A 25181-nucleotide genomic window follows, 5' to 3' on the forward strand; every position below is an offset into this window, starting at 1 on the left:
CAGAACTCTTATAGTTTTAACCTGGATCCATTTTTATGTCTATTTCTCAGGTTGGGGGTTCCCCTGGGTTTGACTTTTCATTCTGCCTCTAAGCCCACAGTCTTCTGTCTGTTTGCTGTTTCCCTCAGGCACTCCATCACTAAGGGGACAGCCTTTGAAAGGTCCCTGTGTTGGCAAGCATTCTATCATAGTTCCAGCTCCTTGCTTCACAGAGCTTAAAGGCTCCCGGTCCATCCTGACGGTGGGTGTGAAAACCCAAGCTAAGTTAAGAGACTGTTGCTTATCCTCTCTCCTCACTTCACCCAGGGACAGCAGCTCCAGCACTTAGCCCTCTAATTTTCAGTTTCCTATTTATTTGGGATACTTGGGGGATTTCCCTTTCTTTTCTGCAGGTTCAGTTGTGCTTTTGGAAATGTTTTGTTACATGTTATCTGACATTAACAGGCATTTGTAGTAGGAGGACTATTTTCTTCCACCATCTTCCCAGAATCAGAACTCTGTCATTAGTTTTAATAATACATTTCCTGCAGTTTTAATTTTCACTAAACTTTTTCTATATGTGTGTTATCTTTGGTGTGCTAGACTTTATATGTACACTATCTTATTAGTGCCTATTGGAAAGTGTGTTTTATTTTAAGAAATCTGTTTCTTAGTTTATTAAATCACTTGAATGATAAATTCAAATAAGTTAAAAAGTTTAAAAGAATTGTGGAAATTTTAATGGCTGTTAGTTACTAATAGAAGTGCTTTATAATCATTGTTAATTCTCTTTTCTCCCTAGATTCTCTGCCTTGTAAATGTTAGTCACAATGGTGTGAGTGAATCAGAATTGATGGAATTCTATCCTGAGCTATCCTGGGCTGTCTTGACCTCCCTTATTCACAGTTTACACAAAATGTGTTTGTTGACTTATGGTTGTGGTTTGCTCAAGTTTCAACATCTACAGGTAAATGTTATCTTAATAAGGTTTTTTCACTTATTGAAATGTCCACATATCATCGCATATGTATTATGCTATATAATACCACATCATTTCAAATATTTCAATTACAAGACAAAATTGAAATCTCAAATTTGGCATTACAAAAATTTTTTCCAGTGATTTTAGGTTAGATACCAAATTTGGCTAATATTATTCCTATGAAGTAAGTACCTTTGTGAAATGGCTATTACTTTAAAAGGTAGTTTTTTCAATTTTATATTTCATTGAATTGCTGGTATATTATATATGTTTTAAGAACTTGGGCTCTGTAAGTCACTCTGCCTCAATACACAGCCCAGCTCTTCACAGCTTAATGTAACCTTGGGCAAGTTCTCTGAGCCTTGGGCAGATGTTTGCAGCTTACCTCAGGGGTTGTAAAGATAATTAATTGAGGTGGTAAATAATTAATTGATCCTGGTAAGGTCCTAGACATGATGTCTAGCACATAGTAAATAATGACTAATATAACTTTTTTTTTCCATATTCTAGTTTGCATCTGCTGATACCAAACTCCTGATCCTTCCCTCTCCCCACACCCTTCCCTTTGGAAACCACAAATCTGTTTTCTGTGTCTGTGAATCTGTTTCTGTTTCACAGATATGTTCATTTTTGTCATATTTTAGATTCCACATACAGTATTTGTCTTTCTCTTTCTGACTTACTTCACTTAGTATGATAATCACTAGGTCCATCCATGCTGCAAATGGCATTATTTCATTCTTTTTCATGAATGTCCATCTGTCAATGGACATTTAGATTTTTTCCATGTCTTGGCTATTATAAATAGTGCTATTGTGAACATAGGGGTGTATATATCTTTTTTAATTATAGTTTTGTCTAGAAATATTCCTAGGAGTGAGATTGCTGGATCATATGATAATTCTATTTTCAGTTTTTTAAGGAACCTCCATACTGTTTTCTATAGTAGCTGCACCAACTTACATCCTCACCAACAGTGTAGGAGGGTTCCCTTTTCTCCACACCCTCCCCAGCATTTGTTATTTGTAGACTTTTTAATGACGGCCATCTGACTTGTGTGCGGTGGTATCTCATTGTAGTTTGATTTGCATTTCTCTCATAATTAACGATGATGAGATAATTTCACGTGCCTATTGGCTATCTGTATGTCTTCTTTGGAGAAATGTCTATTTAGGTCTTCCACCCATTTTTTGATTCTGTTGCTTTTTTGTTATTGAGTTGTATGAGCTGTTTGTATATTTTGGAAATTAAGCCCTTGTTGGTCGCATCATTGGCAAATATTTTCTCCCAGTCTATAGGTTGTCTTTTTGGTTTTTTTATGGTTTTCTTTGCTGTACAGAAGCTTGTAAGTTTGATTAGGTCCTGTTTGTGTATTTTTGCTTTTATTTCTATTGCCTTGGGAGACTGACTTAAGAAAACATTGGTACGATTTATGTCAGAGAATGTCTTGCCTATGTTCTCTTCCAGGAGTTTTATGGTACCATGTCTTTTATATTTAAATCTTTAAGCCATTTTGAGTTTATTTTTGTGTATGGTGTGAGGGTGTGTTCTAACTTCACTGACTTACATGTGGCTGTCCAACTTTTACAACACAACTTGCTGAAGAGACTGTCTTTTCCCCATTGTATGTTCTTGCCTCCTTTGTTGAAGATTAATTGACAGTGGGTGTCTGGGTTTATTTCTGGGCTCTCTATTCTGTTCCAATGATCCATATGTCTGTTTTTGTGCCAATACCATGTTTTTGATTGCTATAGCTTTGTAGTATTGTCTGATGTCTGGGAGGGTTTGTTCTTTTTCCTAAGAATTGCTTTGGCAATTCTGGGTCTTTTATGGTTCCATATACATTTTAGGATTACTTGTTCTAGTTCTTTGAAAAATGTCATGGGTAATTTGATTAGGATCACATTAAATCTGTAGATTGCTTTTGGTAGTATGGCCATTTTAACAATATTAATTCTTCCAATCCAAGAGCATGGGATATCTTTCCATTTCTTTGAATCATCTTCAGTTTCCTTTATTAATGTTTTGTAGTTCTCAGCATAAAAGTCTTTCACCTCCTGGGTCAGGGTTATTCCTCCATATTTTTTTTTTTTTGGATGTGATTTTAAAAGGGATTGTTTTGTTTTTTTTACATTCCCTTTCTGGTGTTTCATTATTAGTATAAAGAAATGCAATGGATTTCTGTATGTTAATCTTGTATCCTGCTACCTTACTGAATTTGTTCATCAGTTCTAATAGTTTTTGTGTGGAGTCTTTAAGGTTTTCTATATATAGTATCATGTCATCTGCATATAATGACAATTTTAACTCTTCCCTACCAATTTGAATACTTTTACTTTTTTTCTTGTCTGACTTCTGTGGCTAGGACTTCCAATACTATGTTGAAGAGAAGTGGTGAGAGTGGTCACCCTTGTCTTCTTCCAGATTTTAGCGGGAAAGTGTTTATCTTTTCACCATTGAGTATTATATTGGCTGTTGGTTTGTCATAAATAACTTTTATTATGTTGAAATATGTTCCCTCTATACCCACTTTGGTAAGAGTTTTTATCATGATTGGATATTGAATTTTCTCAAATGCTTTTTCTGCATCTATTAAGATGATCATGTGATGTTTGTCTTTTCTTTTGTTGATGTGGTGTATCATATTGATTGATTTGCGTATGTTGAACCATCCTTGTGACCCTGGGATGAATCCAACTTGATTGTGGTATATGATCTTTTTTATGTGTTGTTGGATTCAGTTTGTTAACGTTTTTGTTGAGAATTTTTGCATCTATATTCATCAAAGATATTGACCTGTAATTTTCTTTTTTAGTAGTGTCTTTGTCTGGTTTTCGTATCAGGGTGATGGTGGCTTCACAGAGTGTTTTTGGGAGTGTTCCTTCCTCTTCAGTCTTTTAGAAGAGTTTGAGAAGGATTGGTATAAGTTCTTCCTTGTACATTCAGTAGAATTCCCCTGTGAAGCCATCTGACCCAGGACTTTTGTTTGTAGGGAGTTTTTAAATTACGGATTCTATTTCACTTCTAGTTATCAGTCTGTTCAAGTTACCTATTTCTTCTTGATTCAGTTTTAATGGGTTGTATGTTTCTAGAAAGTTGTCCATTTCTTCTAGGTTGTTGAATTTGTGGTAATTGTTCATAGTATTCTCTTACGGCCTTGCACCAAAAAATATTAAACCCACACAGCCTACTCAGGGATGCTGCCATGTAAAAATAGCCCTCCAAGACCACAGTAGAAAATTGTTTCTCCTAAACTCATAGAGCAAGAGAAATATAAGTAAAATGAATCAGAGGAACCACTCCCAATTAAAAGATCAAGAGAATTCCTCTTAAAGAACAAACAACGAAACAGACCTCTTCAGTCTAATAGACACTGAGTTCAAAAAAGAGGTAATGAAAATACTGAAGGAATTAAGAAGGACTATTGATAGAAATACAGATTACTGTAAAAAGGAACTAGAAACTATAAGGAAGAGCCAAGAAAAATTAGAAAATTCACTTGCTGAAATCAAAACTGAGCTTAAGACAATGAATAGCAGAATGAATAATGCAGAAGAATGAATAAGTGATCTGGAAGATAGAATAATGGAAATCACCCTATCAGAACAGCAGACAGAAAGACAAATGAAAAAAAAAATGAAAGCAATATAAGAGACCTATGGGATAATACAAAGCATGCCAATCTATGCATAATAGGGATCCCAGAAGTAGAAGAAAGAGAAAAGGGGATTGAAAATGTATTTGAAGAAATTATGGCTGAAAACTTCCCAAACCTAAAGAAGGAAACAGATATCCAGGTTCAGGAAGCACAGAGGGTCCCAAACAAGATAAACCCAAACAGACCTACACCAAGACATATTATAATAAAAATGGCAAAAGTTAAACATAAAGAGAGGATTCTAAAGGCAGCAAGAGAAAAACAAAGAGTTGATTACAAGGCAACCCCCATAAGGCTATCAGCTGATTTCTCTACAGGAGTGTTGCAAACCAGAAGGGAGTGACAAGATATATTCAAAGTTCTGAAAGGGAAAAACCTGCAACCTAGGAAATTCCACCCACCAAGATTATCATTTAGAATAGAAGGAGAGATAAAAATTTTTCAGCCAAGCAAAAACTAAACCTATACTAAAGGAAATATTGAAAGATCTTATCTAAATAGAAAAGAAGTAAGAATCTAGGGAAGAGAAAACCACAATTGGAAAGTAAATCACTTAAATAAGCCAGTACCCAGATTAAAAAAAACAATTTCACAGAATCACACATGAACCACAACAAACAGCAAAAGGACAAACGTGAAGATGTAAAAAAGGACATCAAAATCATAAAACATGGGAGAAGAGCATAAGAAAATGTAGATTTTTTTTCTAGAATGTGTTTGAGCCTGTGTAACTACCAGTGTAAGGCAAGTAGATATAGGAAGGGGTTAACATACTTGAAAAACAGGGTAACCATAAATCAAAAACATACAGTAGACTCACAAAAACCAAAAAGAAGAGAACTTAAGCATAATACAAAAGAAAATCATCAAACCATGAAAGGAAAAAGAAAAAGAAAGGGACAAAGAAGAAATATAAAATCAATGGGAAAACAAGGTTTAAAATGGCAATAAATACATATCTATCAATAATTACTTCAGCTGTCAATGGACTAGATGCTCCAGTCAAAAGACACAGTGGCAGTTTGGAGAAAAAAACAAGAGCTGACAATATGCTGCCTACAAGAGACCCATTTTAGGGCAAAGGACACACATAGATTGAAAATGAGGGGATGGAAAAAGATATTTCATGCAAATGGAAATGACAAGAAAGTGGGGTTGCAATACTCATATCAGACAAAATAGACTTTAAAACAAAGGCTATAAAGAAAGATAAAGAAGGACACTATATAATGATATAAGGATCAATACAAGGAGAGGATATTACACTCATCAACATATATGCACCCAATATAGGAGCACCCAGATACATAAAATAAATACTAACAGACATAACAGGAGAAATTGATGGGAATACAATAATGGTTGGAGATTTTAATACCCTACTCACATCAATGGACAGATCTTTGAGACAGAAAATCAATAAGGCAACAGAGATCCTAAATGATTCAATAGAACAGTTAGACTTAATTGATATTTTCAAGACATTACATCCCAAATAAACAGAATACACATTCTTTTCAAGTGCACATGGAACATTCTCTAGGATTGACCACATACTAGGGCACAAAACAAGTCTCAACAAATTTAAAAGTATAGAAATTATTTCAAGCATCTTTTCTGACCACAAATGTCATGAAACTAGAAATCAACCACAGAAAAATAAATGAGAAAAAAAACAATTACATGGAGACTAAGCAACATACTACTGAAAAACCAGTGGGTCAATGATGAAATCAAAGAAGAAATTTAAAAATACCTTGAGGCAAATGACAATGAAAACACAACCATACAAAATCTATGGGATGCAGCAAAAGCAGTTCTGAGAGGGAAGTTCATAGAGATAAGAAAAATCTCAAATAAACAACCTAACCCACCACATAAAAGAATTAGAAATAGAACAAACAAAACCTAAAGTCAGCAGAAGGAAGGAGATAATAAAGATCAGAGAGGAAATAAATAACATCAAGATTTAAAAAACAATAGAAAAAAATCAATAATACCAAGAACTGGTTCTTTGAAAGGGTAAACAAAATTGACAAACCTCGGGACTTCCCTGGTGGCATAGTGGTTAAGAATCCACCTGCCAATGCAGGGGACACAGGTTCAAGCCCTGGTCTGGGGAGATCCCACGTGCCGAAGAGCAACTAAGCCCCTGTGCCACAGTGACTGAGGCTTCGCTCTAGAGCCCATGAGCCACAACTACTGAGCCCACGTGCCACAACTACTGAAGCCTGTGCACCTAGAAGCCGTGCTCTGCAACAAGAGAAGCCACCGCAGTGAGAAGCCTACACACTGCCACAAAGAGTAGCCCCCACTCACCACAACTAGAGAAAGCCCGCATGCAGCAACTAACACCCAATGCAGCCAAAAATAAAATTAAAAAAAAAAATTTAAAACATTGGCAAACCTCTGGCCAGAGTCACCAAGAAGAAAAGAGAGAAGACCCAAATGAAACAAGAAATAGGAGAAATCACAACAGATACCACAGAAATACCAATATAATTCTTATCATCTGCAATGCCATGGTTGATTTATACATATAAACAAATGTAAATGAAGTCTTTCACTTGAGTATGCTGTGTTATATATGCAGGTGTGGAATGTTTGTAATTTCACAGGCTTATCTTTCTCCTTTATCGTATATCACTTAAATATAATTTGCTCTTTTTAGTACTTTTGCAAAACACATTTCAGATTTTTAATGTATTCACCAGAAGTTTGAATTGAATTATATTTTGAGTTCTTACAGGAATTCTCATGTCAGTTTATCACATAAATATATACCAAATTTTAAAGTATTCTAATGCTCTTTCTATTATACAACTATAAAATTGAAATAATTATAAATTTCTTTTTACAAATTCATTGTTAGATTGTACAGTGACTTACAGAAAACAGACTGTAATGTTTTTTCTTTTTCTCCATAGGCTTGGGAAACAGTGAGACTAGAGTACATGGAAGGTCCCACCATTATTTCTTCATATAGGCAAAAGCTAACCAACTATTTCACCATGCAGCTAAGGTATTGTAAATGTCCATGTTGTTTTTCTGTAGCTTCTGCAACACGCTCTACCTCTGTGTCCTTATTTCTCTTTCTTGTGTAACTTAATGTATAAAAATTTCCTTATTATTTTAAAAGGTTAAGTCCTCTCCTATTCTGTTAATGCCAAAAGAACAAAAGATGATTATGTAAGTCAGTCTTTTAATATTATGCTGAAGATTTAAACTTAAGTGGTATCAATGCAGGATCATTTTATTATTTTTATTTTATTCTAGTTAAATAGTTTAAGTAGTTTAAAAATATGTGTGTGTCTGTTTATACCTGTGTGTGTATATTTGTGTCTATTTATGTTTTTTTTAATAGTTCAATTTTAGGAAAATAAACTTTAGAGTTTGGTCAGTGGTCCTGAATATCACTTTGTTTTCATAGTTAGATTGGTCAAGTTTCTGATTTTGACCTAGTTTTCTCAGCATCAGATTATACTCAGAGTCAGGGATATATCTCAAATGTCTCTCTCCTACTTCAGCATTTGTCTGTAGCCTTTTAAAGTGATCTAATTGTAGCAATGTATTATTGAATGTTGTCCCTTCTCTTCTAATAGTCAGGACCGAGTGACTTGGAGGAGTGCAGATGAACTGCCTTGGCTATTCCAGCAGCAGGGAAGTAAACAGAAGCTGCACGATTGCCTTCTTAACCTCTTCGTGTCTCAAAACCTCTATAAAAGGTAAGAAACTTATTTGTAGGACACCTTTTCCCAGAAAAACAGATTTTAAACAGTTGTTCAGTGTAACAAAGAAAAATGGCATTCTTCATTTAAAAATTAGTCCAGTTTCAGTGGTAACTGAAGTATAAAACAGTGTGGGAGAAATTTTAATACAGTTTGCAAATTGCCACAACATCTACTTTTTCCAAGAGGTAAACAAGAAAGATAGAGTATTGCAGTTTTCATAAAATCAGACCTGGAATACTCTTGAGATAGCTTTGTATCTTAATCTTTCACTGAAGCAGGTTTAAATCGAGACCACCCAGAGAGGCAGTTCATGATGTCTGCCTCTCAGGGTATTCAGATATTTCAAAGTATAGCCTTCAAAACAGACTCTGGGCTCTACAGAGAATCTGACTAGTGTCAGAATTTAAAGAAAGGATTACCCTTTTTCATAAATGTCTTTTTTTTTTTTAATTTTTTATTTTGTCTTTTTGGCTGTGCCCTATGGCATGTGAGATCTTATTTCCCCGACTAGGGATTGAACCCTTGCCCACTGCAGTGGAAGCACTGAGTCTTAACCACTGGACGACCAGGGAAGTCCTTCGTAACTGTCTTATTGTCTCTCCTGGTGTGTTTGAATTTGCCTCCGGCAGAACCACCTTTTTCTGAGACAACCTTCTGATCTCTAAGCCCTACGAGGGGTTTCTTCTGTCTCACCTGGAAATTTACTCACTTTTCATAATTTATTTATTTTATTTTATTTACATCTTTATTGGAGTATAATTGGTTTAAAATGGTGTGTCAGTTTCTGCTTTATAACAAAGTGAATCAGTTATACATATACATATGTTCCCATATCTCTTCCCTCTTGCGTCTCCCTCCCTCCCACCCTCCCTATCCCACCCCTCTAGGTGGTCACAAAGCACCGAGCTGATCTCCCTGTGCTATGCGGCTGCTTCCCACTAGCTATCTATTTTACATTTGGTAGTGTATATATGTCCATGCCACTCTCTCACTTCGTCACAGCTTACCCTTCCCCCTCCCCATATCCTCAAGTCCATTCTCTAGTAGGTCTGTCTCTTTATTCCTGTCTTACCCCTAGCTTCTTCATGACATTTTTTTTTCTTAAATTCCATATATATGTGTTAGCATATGGTATTTGTCTTTCTCCTTCTGACTTACTTCACTCTGTATGACAGACTCTAGGTCCATCCACCTCATTATAAATAGCTCAATTTCGTTTCTTTATATGGCTGAGTAATATTCCATTGTATATATGTGCCACTTCTTCTTTATCCATTCATCCGATGATGGACACTTAGGTTGTTTCCATCTCCTGGCTATTGTAAATAGAACTGCAATGAACATTTTGGTACATGACTCTTTTTGAATTACGGTTTTCTCAGGGTATATGCCCAGTAATGGAATTGCTGGGTCATATGGTAGTTCTATTTGTAGTTTTTTAAGGAACCTCCATACTGTTCTCCATAATGGCTATACCAATTCACATTCCCACCAGCAGTGCTAGAGTATTCCCTTTTCTCCAAACCTTCTCCAGCACTTATTGTTTCTAGATTTTTTGATGATAGCCATTCTGACCGGTATGAGATGATATCTCATTGTACTTTTGATTTGCATTTCTCTAATGATTAATGATGTTGAGCATTCTTTCATGTGTTTGTTGGCAGTCTGTATATCTTCTCTGGAGAAATGTCTATTTAGCTCTTCTGCCCATTTTCGGATTGGTTTGTTTGTTTTTTTGTTATTGAGCCGCATGAGCTGCTTGTAAATTTTGGAGGTTAATCCTTTGTCAGTTGCTTCATTTGCAAATATTTTCTCCCATTCTGAGGGTTGTCTTTTGCTCTTGTTTATGGTTTCCTTTGCTGTGCAAAAGCTTTGAAGTTTCATTAAGTCCCATTTGTTAATTTTTGTTTTTATTTCCATTTCTCTAGGAGGTGGGTCAGAAAGGATCTTGCTGTGATTTATGTCACAGAGTGTTCTGCCTATGTTTTCCTCTAAGAGTTTGATAGTTTCTGGCCTTACATTTAGGTCTTTAATCCATTTTGAGCTTATTTTTGTGTATGGTGTTAGGGAGTGATCTAATCTTATACTTTTACATGTACCTCTCCAGTTTTCCCAGTACCACTTATTGAAGAGACTGTCCTTTCTTCACTGTACATTCCTGCCTCCTTTATCAAAGATAAGGTGACCATATGTGCGTGGGTTTATCTCTGGGCTTTCTATCCTGTTCCATTGATCTGTCTTTCCGTTTTTATGCCAGTACCATACTGTCTTGATTACTGTAGCTTTGTAGTATAGTCTGAAGTCAGGGAGCCTGATTCCTCCAGCTCCGTTTTTCGTTCTCAAGATTGCTTTGGCTATTCGGGGTCTTTTGTGTTTCCATACAAATTGTGAAATTTTTTGTTCTAGTTCTGTGAAAAATGCCAGTGGTAGTTTGATAGGGATTGCATTGAATCTGTAGATTGCTTTCGGTAGTAGAGTCATTTTCACAATGTTGATTCTTCCAATCCAAGAACATGGTATATCTCTCCATCTATTTGTATCATCTTTAATTTCTTTCATCAGTGTCTTATAATTTTCTGCATACAGGTCTTTTGTCTCATTAGGTAGGTTTATTCCTAGATATTTTATTCTTTTTGTTGCAGTGGTAAATGGGAGTGTTTTCTTGCTTTCACTTTCAGATTTTTCATCATTAGTGTATAGGAATGCAAGAGATTTCTGTGCATTAATTTTGTATTCTGCTACTTTACCAAATTCATTGATTAGCTCTAGTAGTTTTCTGGTAGCATCTTTAGGATTCTCTATGTATAGTGTCATGTCATCTGAAAACAGTGACAGCTTTACTGCTTCTTTTCCGATTTGGATTCCTTTTATTTCCTTTTCTTCTCTGATTGCTGTGGCTAAAACTTTAAAAACTATGTTGAATAAGAGTGGTGAGAGTGGGCAACCTTGTCTTGTTCCTGATCTTAGTGGAAATGCTTTCAGTTTATCACCATTGAAGACGATGTTGGCTGTGGGCTTGTCATATATGGCCTTTATTATGTTGAGGAAAGTTCCCTCTATGCCTACTTTCTGCAGGGTTTTTATCATAAATGGGTGTTGAATTTTGTCGAAAGCTTTCTCTGCATCTATTGAGATGATCATATGGTTTTTCTCCTTCAATTTGTTAATATGGTGTATCACATTGATTGATTTGCATATATTGAAAAATCCTTGCATTCCTGCAGTTAACCCCACTTGATCATGGTGTATGATCCTTTTAATGTGCTGTTGGATTCTGTTTGCTAGTATTTTGTTGAGGGTTTTTGCATCTATGTTCATCAGTGATATTAGCCTGTAGTTTTCTTTCTTTGTGACATCCTTGCCTGGTTTTGGTATCAAGGTGATGGTGGCCTCGTAGAATGAGTTTGGGAGTGTTCCTCCCTCTGCTATATTTTGGAGGAGTTTGAGAAGAATAGGTGTTAGCTCTTCTCCAAATGTTTGATAGAATTCACCTGTGAAGCCATCTGGTCCTGGGCTTTTGTTTGTTGGAAGATTTTTAATCACAGTTTCAATTTCAGTGCTTGTGATTGGTCTGTTCATATTTTCTATTTCTTCCTGATTCAGTCTCGGAAGGTTGTGCATTTCTACGAATTTGTCCATTTCTTCCAGGTTGTCCACTTTATTGGCATAGAGTTGCTTGTAGTAATCTCTCATGATCTTTTTTATTTCTGCAGTGTCAATTGTTACTTCTCCTTTTTCATTTCTAATTCTATTGATTTGAGTCTTCTCCCTTTTTTTGTTGCTGAGTCTGGCTAATGGTTTATCAATTTTGTTTATCTTCTCAAAGAACCAGCTTTGAGTTTTATTGATCTTTGCTATCATTTCCTTCATTTCTTCATTTATTTCTGTTCTGATTTTTATGATTTCTTTCCTTCTGCTAACTTTGGGGAATTTTTGTTCCTCTTTCTCTGATTGCTTTAGGTGCAAGGTTAGGTTGTTTATTCGAGATGTTCCCTGTTTCTTAAGGTAGGATTGTATTGCTATAAACTTCCCTCTTAGAACTCGTTTTGCTGCATCCCATAGATTTTGGGTCGTCGTGTCTCCATTGTCATTTGTTTCTAGGTATTTTTTATTTCCTCTTTATTTCTTCAGTGATCACTTCGTTATTAAGTAGTGTATTGCTTTGCCTCTATGTGTTTGTATTTTTTACAGATCTTTTCCTGTAATTGATATCTAGTCTCATAGTGTTGTGGTCAGAAAAGATACTTGATACAATTTCAATTTTCTTAAATTTACCAAGGCTTGATTTGTGACCCAAGATATGATCTCTCCTGGAGAATGTTCCATGAGTACTTGAGAAAATTGTGCATTCTGTTGTTTTGGGGTGGAGTGTCCTATAAATATCTATTAAGTCCATCTTGTTTAATGTATCATTTAAAGCTTGTGTTTCCTTATTTATTTTCATTTTGGATGATCTGTCCATTGGTGAAGGTGGGGTGTTAAAGTCCCCTACTATGAATGTGTTACTGTCAATTTCCCCTTATATGGCTGTTAGTATTTGCCTTATGTATTGAGGTGCTCCTATGTTGGGTGCATACATATTTACAATTGTTATATCTTCTTCTTGGATTGATCCCTTGATCATTATGTAGTGTCCTTCTTTGTCTCTTCTAATAGTCTTTATTTTAAAGTCTATTTTGTCTGATATGAGGACTGCTACTCCAGCTTTCTTTTGGTTTGCATTTGCATGGAATATCTTTTTCCAACCCCTTACTTTCAGTCTGTATGTGTCTCTAGGTCTGAAGTAGGTCTCTTGTAGGCCACATATATATGGGTCTTGTTTTTGTATCCATTCAGCCAATCTGTGTCTTTTGGTGGGAGCATTTAGTCCATTTACATTTAAGGTAATTATCGATATATATGTTCCTATTCCCATTTCATTAATTGTTTTGCGTTCATTATTGTAGGTCTTTTCCTTCTCTTGTGTTTCTTGCCTAGAGAAGTTCCTGTAGCATTTGCTGTAAAGCTGGTTTGGTGGTGCTGAACTCTCTCAGCTTTTGCTTGTCTGTAAAGGTTTTAATTTCTCCATCAAATCTGAATGAGATCCTTGCTGGGTAGAGTAATCTTGGTTGCAGGTTTTTCCCCTTCATCACTTTAAATATGTCCTGCCAGTCCCTTCTGGCTTGCAGAGTTTCTGCTGAAACATCAGCTGTTAACCTTATGGGGATTCCCTTTTGTGTTATTTCTTGTTTTTCCCTTGCTGCTTTTAATATGTTTTCTTTGTATTTAATTTTTGACAGTTTCATTAGTATGTGTCTTGGCATATTTCTCCTTGGATTTATCCTGTATGGGACTCTCTGTGCTTCCTGGACTTGATTAACTATTTCCTTTCCCATATTAGGGAAGTTTTCAACTATAATCTCTTCAAATATTTTCTCAGTCCCTTTCTTTTTCTCTTCTTCTTCTGGAACCCCTATAATTCGAATGTTGATGCGTTTAGTATTGTCCCAGAAGTCTCTGAGACTGTCCTCAGTTCTTTTCATTCTTTTTTCTTTATTCTGCTCTGCAGTAGTTATTTCCACTATTTTATCTTCCAGGTCACTTATCCGTTCTTCTGCTTCAGTTATTCTGCTGTTGATCCATCTAGAGCATTTTTAAATTCATTTATTGTGTTGTTTATCGTTGCTTGTTTCATCTTTAGTTCTCTTAGGTACTAGTTAAATGTTTCTTGCATTTTGTCTATTCTATTTCCAAGATTTTGGATCATCTTTACTATCATTATGCTGAATTCTTTTTCAGGTAGACTGCCTATTTCCTCTTCATTTGTTAGGTTTGGTGTGTTTTTACTTTGCTCCTTCATCTATTGTGTGTTTTTCTGTCTTCTCATTTTGCTTATCTTACTGTGTTTGGGGTCTTACTGTGTTGGGTCTTACTGTGTTGGGAACCTGCAGGCTGCAGGTTCGTAGTTCCCGTTGTTTCTGGTGTCTGTCCCCAGTGGCTAAGGTTGGTTCAGTGGGTTGTGTAGGCTTCCTGGTGGAGGGGACTAGTGCCTTTGTTCTTGTGGATGAGGCTGGATCTTGTCTTTCTGGTGGGCAGGTCCACGTCTGGTGGTGTGTTTTGGGGTGTCTGTGGACTTACTATGATTTTAGGCAGCCTCTCTGCTAATGGGTGGGGTTGTGTTCCTGTTTTGCTAGTTGTTTGGCATAGGTTTTCCAGCACTGTAGCTTGCTGGTCGTTGAGTGAAGCTGGGTGCTGGTGTTGAGATGGAGATATCTGGGAGATTTTCACCGTTTGATATTATGTGGAGCTGGGAGGTCTCTTGTGGACCAGTGTCCTGAAGTTGGCTCTCCCACCTCAGAGGCACAGCACTGACTCCTGGCTGCAGCGCCAAGAGCCTTTCATCCACACCACTCAGAATTAAAGGGAGAAAAAGAAGAGCAAAAGAAAGAGAGAGAGAGAGAGAGAGAGAGAGGGAGGGAGCGAGGGAGAGAGAGAGAGTGAGAGAGAGAGAGAAAGAAAGAAGCGAGGGATGGAGGGAGGGAAGGAAAGAAAGAAAGAAAGAAAAGAAAAGAAAGATAAAATAACAAAGTTATTAAAATAAAAAATAATTATTAAGAAAAAAAATTTTTTTAATAAAGAAAAAAACAAAAAAAACGGACGGATAGAACCCTAGGACAAATGGTGGAAGCAAAGCTATACAGACAAAATCTCACACAGAAACATACACATACACACTCACAAAAAGAGGAAAAGGGGAAATAATAATATATCTTGCTCTCAAAGTCCACCTCCTTAATTTGGGAAGATTTGTTGTCTATTCATGTATTCCACAGATGCAGGGTACATCAAGTTGATTGTGGAGCTTTAATCCACTGCTTCTGAGGCTGCTGGGAGAGATTTCCCTTTCTCTTCTTTGTTCTCACAGCTCCAGGGGCTCAATTTTGGATTTGGCCCCGTCTCTGCGTGTAAGTCGCCGGAGGGCGTCTGTTCTTCGCTCAGACAGGACGGGGTTAAAGGAGAAGCTGCTTCTGGGACTGTGGCTCACTCAGGCCGTGGGGAGGGAGGGGTACGGAGTGCGGGGCTAGCCTGCGGCGGCAGAGGCCATCGTGATGTTGCACCAGTCTGAGGCGCGCCGTGTGTTTTCCCGGGGAAGTTGTCCCTGGATCCCGGGACCCTGGCAGTGGCGGGCTGCACAGGCTCCCCGGAAGGGGGTTATGGATAGTGACCTGTGCTCGCATACAGGCTTCCTGGTGTCGGCAGCAGCAGCCTTAGCGTCTCATGCCCGTCTCTGGGGTCCGCGATGTTAGCCGTGGCTCACACCCGTCTCTAAAGCTCCTTTAAGCAGAGCTCTTAATCCCCTCTCCTCCGCACCAGGAAACATAGAGGGAAGAAAAAGTCTCTTGCCTCTTCGGCAGGTCCAGACTTTTCCCGGACTCCCTCCCCGTGGTGCACTAACCCCCTGCAGGCAGTGTTCACGCCGCCAACCCCAGTCCTCTCCCTGCGCTCCGACCGAAGCCCGAGCCTCAGCTCCCAGCCCTGCCCGCCCCGGCTGGTGAGCAGACAAGCCTCTCGGTCTGGTGAGCGCCGGTCGGCACCGATCCTCTGTGCGGGAATCTCTCCGCTTTGCCCCCCGCACCCCTGTTGCTGTGCTCTCCTCCTTGGCTCCGAAGCTTTCCCCCTCCGCCACCCGCAGTGTCCGCCCGCGATGGGGCTTCCTAGTGTGTGGAACCTTTCCTCCTTCACAGCTCCCTCTCACTGGTGCAGGTCCCGTCCCTATCATTTTGTCTTTGTTTATTCTTTTTTCTTTTGCCCTTTCCAGGTACATGGGGACTTTCTTGCCTTTTGGGACATCTGAGGACTTCTGCCAGCGTTCAGTAGGTGTTCTGTAGGAGTTGTTCCTCGTGTAGATGTATTTCTTGTGTATCTGTGGGGAGGAAGGTGATCTCCGCGTCTTACTCTTCCGCCATCTTCTCCTCATACCCACTTCTCATAATTTAGATGCATAATTTGTTTTACTTCTTAGTGAACTCTCTCAAATTTCTTTGTTTCACCTTATAGATTATTTCTGATCTCATCCCAGTTTTTCATGATTTCATTTAAAATCAGATTCATCCTTTAGTTTACCATCTCTCCCATCCTTCTTAATACCATCAATAGATGAATAAGCTTACTTTTATCATTAAATTCCTTGATGAAAATACAAAGCAGATATTCTGACAGTTTGCCTGTGTTTCATTAGTCTTCTGTTCTGATTTCTATCATTTAAAATATTTTGGGGTGAATTCAGCAGTTGACTGCATATCATGAAATGTCTAAACAGGGTTATGATAGGTTTCCATTGGTGAGTAACCATAATGATATTAATGGTAACAGCCAACACTATGGAGTACTTGCTACAGGCCATAATCTCCTTACAGTAACACCTGAGGCAGGTGGTGTCGGTGTGCCTCTTCTGCAGATGAGGATGATGAGGTGTAAGAGAGCACACAGCTAGGCTGCTGTGGACTCAGATGGCAGTTCCAGTCTACACCCTTACTTCACTACACTGGACTAGCCTACTAATAAACTATCGATAGCTTGATATGAATTATGGCATCTTCACTCAATAGTGGGGTTTAAAGTTTCTTTTTCATTAAATTACTGTTATTTGTTGCAACAGAGGACACTTTGCTGAGTTGCTGAGTTACTGGCAGTTTGTTGGTAAAGACAAAAGCGCGATGGCAGCAGAATACTTTGATTCATTGAAGCAGTATGAGAAAAACTGTGAAGGCGAGGAGAGCATGATTTGCTTAGCTGACCTTTATGAAACCCTGGGGCGATTTCTCAAGGATCTAGGCCTTCTCAGTCAGGTAACTTCAACAGGGAGTTAGAGACTGTGTGGGTTTTCATGTTTACTCTTCTCTCCTTCCTAGGAGTTAATGCAGCTTTTATTTGTTGTGCTAATCAGATCTTACAGCATTTCACTCACTTTAATTGGCCTTTAACCTTTTTCTTCCCCCAGGCTGTGGTGCCTTTGCAGAGGTCTCTAGAAATTCGAGAAACAGCTTTAGATCCAGATCACCCACAAGTAGCTCAGTCCCTCCACCAACTAGCAAGTGTGTACGTGCAGTGGAAGAAGTTTGGCAATGCTGAACAACTATATAAACAGGCATTGGAAATCTCAGAAAATGCCTATGGTGCGGACCATCCACATATTGCTCGCGAACTTGAAGCACTTGCAACTTTGTACCAGAAACAAAATAAGTAAGATTTCAATTGGTAATTCTCTGGTTTTATGACAGGGAGTTACAGTTCTTAATGTACTTATGTGGGAGGCTTTGTTTTGTGGCTGTGTATTTTTCCATATCCTTTCCTTATCCTATATTCTTTCGAATCCACCATGTTCAAATATTATTCTTGGTCTGGGGGGTGAACAGAATATTAGAACTACAAGATTCATCTCTATTTCAAGATGTGCGAAGGATAGAGCATGGACTTTGGAGTCATATAGTTAGGTTTGAAACCGGGCTTCTTCGCTAACTCTGTAATATTGAGTGTACTACTAATACAGGGGGCAGCAAACTGTTGCCCACATGCCAAGTCCAGAAGGTCCCCTGTTTGGGACGTAGAGTTGTAGTGTAACACAGCCACATTTTTTTCATTTACATGTTGTCTGTGGTCGCTTCCATGCTTCAACAGCAGTTTTGTATTTGCAACAGAGACCACGGGACCCACAAAGCCTGAAATGTTTACTATCTAGCTTTTTACAGAAGAAGTTTGCTGATCCCTAGTATAATAATCCCTCCGAATGATATCTCTTCCTCTATGTGAAATCATTTGTTTTGCTCAGTCAGAAATGATACATATTGGAATTTTTTCTTTTAACTTCTAGAAGTATTGTTTCACACAGATTTTGTGTGATTTTCACATTTCTATTTGACAAAAAAATAACCTGTGTGGAAGCTGATATAGCAAACTAAAGTTTTGGATTTTCATTTAGTTAGATCACCCTTTAGAGATTCAAAATGAGTTTAATCAGTTAAAAACAGTTAAATGTCAGCTACTTGGAGGACTAGATTTATTTTGTTAGATTTTGTTTTATGAAAGTTTTTGTTAAAGATTTTTAATTCCATATGACTATCACTTCTAGAAATAATCCTGTATTTAATTAGCCAAAAAAACTTTACACTGGTGGTTTCATTTCACTGAAGTATGACACTTTGGACATATGTTTCTTTCGTTTGACTTTTTTTTTTTTTTAAGATATGAACAAGCTGAACATTTTAGAAAAAAATCTTTTAAAATTCGTCAGAAAGCTACAAGGAGAAAAGGCAACTTGGTAATGCAGATTTCTTTTGTGTTGTGTTTTGAACAAAAAGGAATTAGAACATCTCTGAATATCATAATGTAGATGCATAAACCTCACATATTTAAGAACTTTAGATTTTAAAGTGACTTCTACGGAAGTACTGATTAACATTTTCTTATTTATAATACATGTTTAAATATTAGTATCACTGAGAAGTACAAATTAGTAGACTTTTAAAAAGTGGAACTATGTATTGTAATCATTTTACACTACATACGTATCATCATGTTTTACACTTTAAACTTACACAATGTTATATGTCAATTATATCAATAAATCTGGGGATTTTTTTTAATTTTTAAAAAGTAGAACTATTCAGTTAATTTAAAGTTAATTAAGATTTTAGAAGATGGACTTAAAAGCTGTATCAATTCTTTAAAGGGTTGGAAAACAGAATAAAAAAAATTTAGTAAACACTTTATGTTAGATTCAAATGCCAAGAAATTATTACCCTTGAGTGCAAAAAATTTTTCATTTATCTAAGCTGCTAGTAAGATCTAAATATAGCATATTTGTTTTAACTTAAAATGCTATGTGCAATTTTTTAAATTGAAATATATTTGACATCTAACATTGTGTAAATTTAAGATGTACAACATTCTTATCTGATGCATTTATATATTGTAATATGATTATTACCATAGCGTTAGCTAACACCTCTATCACATCACATAATTATCATTTCTTTTTTGTGGTGGGAATAATTAAGATCTAGTCTCTTAGCAAGTTTGATGATTTTAATACAGTATTTTTGCTTGTATTCGCTATGCTGTACATTTGAGCTCCAGGACTTATTTGTCTTCTAGTTGCAAGTGCTATTTGCAATTTTAAGTACCCGATATTTAAATGTTTAGTAATAGGGTTAATAAATATATGCATGTTAATTGTTTCCTAATCTTTTTGAAGCACTTTGGGATTCAGTTCATTTTGCTAAAATAATCTCATAATTATTTTCACAAAATAGTTTTTTAAGAATTTAAGAATGTGATGCTACATGGAAGTATATATATTTTCATAAATCATTAGATTAATTCAGTATGATACTTAAAGTAATTGTAATCTACTTTAAAGGGAAAAAAAAGGAGAAAGGATTTTTTCAGAACCCTAGTATATTGCTTCAGAATCAAAGATTGCACTTACTTGGTGATTGTTGTGAATTTCTTGTGTTTGCTGCAGTATGGATTTGCCCTTTTACGTAGACGGGCCCTACAGTTAGAAGAGCTCACGTTAGGTAAGGATACACCTGACAATGCTCGGACCCTCAATGAACTGGGTGTGCTCTACTATCTTCAGAACAACCTGGAGTGAGTACCTTGGTGTTAATAATGAAAACAGGTATCCATTTTGTCTCTTAGATACAAAGCTGTTTTACATTAATATCAAGCTAAGCTGGAAAAAATTGATAGAAACCATGCCGAATTTCATGTATGGTATGTTATGAACATGGCCACACTTAACAAGGACCATGACATTTTCTCTACTGTTTCCTTTCACATTGTTTCTTTAGTAACTAAAAAGTTATTCTCTAGCTTCCCTAGTATGTTTTATATGTTTATGAAAAGTGAGTTTGTGTAGATATTGTACATAAGATCTCACATAAGAACAAACTTGGGACTAAAGAATGTAGATGGCTGCTAGTTTTATTCTTCAGTTTATTTGAGCATAAAGACTCACAAAGGCATTAATATGTATGACAAAGAGGTGTTTTTGGACTTCTTTGTATGTCAGAAAAATATAACAAATTTGACACTTTGGATACCAGAAAAACACAACAATATTTAGCCCACTTCACAAAGGGTTCTTTAATTAAAAATTATTTAGTACTACAAAGGGAGAAAGAAAGAATACCAAAATGTTTTGAGTTTGGCCTAGTAATTTTTAAAGATAAAAAAATTTGTTTTGGAAACTATTTATGGGTTTGTCTTTTAGAAATGAAGTGGAGAATTGAGACAATCGTCCAGATACTTTAGGCTTTCACACTATCAGGAAAGCATTTTTAGTTTTTGGAAAAGGGCAGGAAGAGATGAGGGGGTGGGAAAGAGGGGGAGAGGATTTTGAGCTGAATCCTTCATTTTAACTATCTTGGATTTAAGAATAAAAGTGCTTCAGTTCTCCACCTAACTATGGCTAGGGATTCTCACTTCTAGAGAATAAATTGTTTAAACCATTTGTGGCTTTTGTTCATAGAACAGCTGACCAGTTTCTGAAACGTTCCTTGGAGATGAGGGAGCGAGTTCTAGGACCAGATCACCCTGACTGTGCCCAGTCTTTGAATAATCTGGCGGCTCTATGCAATGAAAAGAAACAGTATGATAAAGCAGAAGAACTTTATGAAAGAGCCTTAGACATTCGGAGACGAGCATTAGCTCCTGATCACCCTTCTTTGGCTTATACAGTGAAGCATCTTGCAGTCTTGTATAAGAAAATGGTAAGTAATCCTTGGCATGCCTACATGTGTTTTATAATATACCAATTAAGCCATAATTGCTATTAGCAAAATAATTTATCTTCTGATGGATAGACTATTCCTATGAGCTTTTAAATCATAGTGATTTAATTTTTAAACAAGTAGCTGAGTAGAACATTTAAAATATTACTTCATCAAAGAGACACAAACAGATGGAGAGATAAACCATGTACTTGGATGGGAAGAATCAATATTGTGAAAATGACTATACTATCCAAAGCAATCTACAGATTCAATGCAATCCCTATCAAATTACCAATGGCATTTTTCACAGAATTAGAACAAAAAATTTTACAATTTGTATGGAGACACAAAGGACCCCAAATAACCAAAGCAATCTTGAGAAAGAAAACCAGAGCTGGAGAAATAAGGCTCCCTGACTTCAGACTATACTACAAAGCTACAGTAATCAGGACAGTATGATACTGGCACAAAAACAGACATATAGATCAATGGAACAGAATAGAAAACCCAGAGATAAACACACACACCTACGGTCACCTAATCTATGACAAAGGAGGCAAGAATATACAATGGAGAAAAGACAGCCTCTTCAATAAGTGGTGCTGGGAAAACTGGACAGCTACATGCAAAAGAATGAAATTAGAACACTCCCTTACACCATACACAAAAAGAAACTCAAAATAGATTAAACACCTAAATGTAAGGCCAGACACTATCAAACTCTTAGAGGAAAACATAGAACATTCTTTGACATAAATCGCAGCAAGATCTTTTATGATCCACCTCCTAGATTAATGAAAATAAAAACAAAAATAAGCAAATGGGACCTGATTAAACTTAAAAGCTTTTGCACAGCAAAGGAAACCTTAAAAAAACAAAAAGACAACCCTCAGAATGGGAGAAAATATTTGCAAACAAAGCAAATGACAAGGGATTAATCTCCAAAATACACAGATAGCTCATGCAGCTCAATAACAAAAAAACAAACAACCCAATCCAAAAATCGACAGAAGACCTAAATAGACATTTCTCCAAAGACATACAGATGGCCAACAAACACATGAAAAGATGCTCAACATCACTAAGTATTAGAGAAATGCATATCAAAACTACAATGAGGCATCACCTCACACAGGTCAGAATGGCCATCATCAAAAAATCTACAAACAACAAATGCTGGAGAGGGTATGGAGAAAAGGGAACCCTCTTGCACTGTTGGTGGGAATGTAAATTGATACAGCCACTATGGAGAACAGTATGGAGGTTCCTTAAAAAACTAAAAAGATAACTACCATATGACCCAGCAATCCCACTCCTGGGCATATCTCCAGAGCAAACCATAATTCAAAAGGAGGTATGCACCCCGATGTTCATTGCAGCACTATTTACAATAGCCAGGACACAGAAGTAACCTAAATGCCCATCGACAGAAGAATGGTAAAGAAGATGTGGTACATATATACAATGGAATATTACTCAGCCATAAAAAGGAATGAAATAGTGCCATTTGTAGAGATATGGATGGACCTAGAGATTGTCATACAGAGTGAAGTAAGTTGGAAAGAGAAAAATAAATATCGTATAATACTGCTTTTATGTGGAATCTAGAAAAATGGTACAGATGAACTTACTGGCAAAGCAGAAATAGAGGCACAGATGTAGAGAATAAACTTATGGTTACCAAGCGGGGAAGGGGAGGGTGGGACAAATTGGGAGATTGGGATTGACATATATACACTACTATGTATAAAATAGGTAACTAATGAGAACCTACTGTTTAGCAGCACAAGGAACCCTACTCAGTGATCTGTGGTGACCTAAATGGGAAGGAAGTCTAAAAAAGAGGGGATATATGTATAACTGATTCACTTTGCTGTACAGCAGAAACTAACACAACATTGTAAAGCAATTATACTCCAATAAAAATTAATTTTAAAAAATAAATAAAAATATTATTTCAGACTTAACTGGTTTAGTTTTTAAAAATACATTCTAAATACAAATGCATTTGTCAGCACTCTAATTAGAACTTATTCTTCTGTTACATTTCAGAAGTTCTAAAATTCAACCAGGATTAGGTTTGCTGTGTTAAGCTACCAGAAACATAACGAATCACCCAAATGTTAGGGCTGAAGGAGGAGTCTCTTGTAGCTGGTTAAATGACCATTTTAATTTCATTCTTTCTTTTCTTTGCTTGCAATTAAATGTAACCATTCTTTACCATAGGGTTCTAGCCTGAGTGATATTTGGAGTGTTTATAGCTGTTCTCAAAAAAAAAAAAAAAAAAAAGAAAGAGAAGCAGAGAAGTCTGCTTTCATTTAGCACAGTTACAGAGTTAGACTGTATTTAGACTTTGTTTGTGGGAAACTTGCTGGTCCTCCTGGTACTGAAGTTGATGTCTTAGTATGAAGGATCCATAGTTGCTATTTCTGCCTAACTTTCAAGTAAAAAGAAAGAATAATCTGGAAAGGATTTGGTGGAAAACAAGTTCTTATTTTGATGCTATCTCTAAATTATGTACAGTAGCAAACATACTTTTTACTTCATCAGAAATAGTAATAATGGATGATCCTAAAGGACTTTCTGAGTTATCAAAGAAAATGTTTTCATATTCAGTGTAGCTGTACTTACATGTTCTATTTGATGTCAGTTGTCTATAAACTTAACCATTAAATTGGGAGGAAATGCTTCTGAACTTTTTTCCTCAAAATTACTTTTTCATAGAAAATTATATTTATGGAACAAGCTCTGATCAGAAAGTATTTATTGCTTTAATATTTTTGTTAGATTTCACTTTTGTTTTTTAGGGGAAACTTGACAAAGCTGTACCTTTGTATGAACTGGCTGTTGAAATCCGGCAGAAATCCTTTGGCCCAAAGCACCCTAGTGTAGCTACTGCCTTGGTGAACTTAGCTGTTCTTTATAGCCAAATGGTAAGTTCCCACACTGTAATTCTTTATAAGTGAATGGTTTTAACGTATGAAATATAGGTAAACATGTATTAGATCTGGCACAGTAAAAATAATTAAAGGACATTTAGGTTATCTACTAATGTTCCCTTTAATACTTGAGAAATTATTGAAGTTATATTTGTAAGATAGTCCCTTCCTCTTAGTGTAAAACACTGAGTGTTTAGTTCATTGCATAGGCTTAGTTTTTTTAAATTCTGGAGACTCCCTACATCTCTATATGTAATATTGTTCTTAAGCTCTGTCATTTGCCTGTGATGAGTGAAAAACAGGTATGGTACCCTGTGGGCAAAAACAGGTTTGTGCTTATATAATTGGATTAATGTCATTGGATACCAAGCCGAGTCTAAAACTGAAGTTTCTGACTTTTTATTATACTGCTTCTCCCATTATTATTCCTAAATTAATCTGTTTATCCACATCTTGTAGGAGGATATTAACTTTTTAAAAGTGCTTATTACCCAAGTAGGTCAGCTTAGTCTAGAATACCTTAATAGTAATTTCAGAAACGCAGTGTGTTCAAGTGACCATTGTTTCTTTTTTAATAAGAAAAAACACATTGAGGCCTTGCCGTTATATGAAAGAGCATTAAAGATTTATGAGGACAGCCTGGGTCGGATGCATCCTCGAGTTGGAGAAACATTAAAAAATTTAGCTGTGCTTAGGTAAGAATTTTTCACTTTCCTCATGCAGCCAAAACCCCTTTTAAAACATCTTTGATTCATCATAGAGCACCACAAAATATTTATTGCTGATATGCTTTTTCTTGTAGTGGGAGGGGTTGTTTGGGGTTGATCTATATACTTCAAGAGATACTGAAGTAATATCCAGAGTGGAATGAAGGTGACATGATCTGTTTTGTAGAGGAGTGTATCACGGCAAATAGAGAAGGACGGTTTACATTTGCAGCTAACTGGCTCTAGGGTAATCTGGGCAATTTGCTGTCCTCAAAGCTGATTTACCATTAAGTACATGTTGATTTTTGCATTATGTTTATCTCAGGATGCTAACTTCCCTTAGCAGTTTCACTGCATCCATTACAACATAGTCTTAATGGTGCCCCTATGAGACACTTAACAGCACAAGACAGAAAGGAGAAGAGTT

At 36.6% G+C, this 25181-nt stretch overlaps 1 protein-coding gene across 10 annotated transcripts in view; it reads left to right on the forward strand.

Annotated features, from left to right (window-relative positions):
* The window catches only part of NPHP3 (nephrocystin 3), a 62471-nt gene that overhangs the window by 24121 nt on the left and 13169 nt on the right, over positions 1–25181 (forward strand). For 6 of the 10 annotated variants that reach the window (XM_049710533.1, XM_033417876.2, XM_004286532.4 and 3 more), the window contains exons 17-26: positions 782–946; positions 7547–7641; positions 8222–8344; positions 16989–17178; positions 17331–17572; positions 18572–18647; positions 19854–19981; positions 20865–21105; positions 23916–24041; positions 24627–24742. In XM_049710533.1, the coding sequence (XP_049566490.1) occupies positions 782–946; positions 7547–7641; positions 8222–8344; positions 16989–17178; positions 17331–17572; positions 18572–18647; positions 19854–19981; positions 20865–21105; positions 23916–24041; positions 24627–24742 (1502 nt within the window). Of the gene's footprint in view, positions 1–781; positions 947–7546; positions 7642–8221; positions 8345–16988; positions 17179–17330; positions 17573–18571; positions 18648–19853; positions 19982–20032; positions 20108–20864; positions 21106–23895; positions 24042–24626; positions 24743–25181 lie in introns of those variants that run through there. The other 4 variants (XM_033417877.2, XM_049710534.1, XR_004480359.2 and 1 more) reach the window with 4 other exon arrangements.

This window comes from Orcinus orca, chromosome 5 (genome assembly GCF_937001465.1).
Source record: "Orcinus orca chromosome 5, mOrcOrc1.1, whole genome shotgun sequence".
NCBI lineage: Eukaryota > Metazoa > Chordata > Mammalia > Artiodactyla > Delphinidae > Orcinus > Orcinus orca.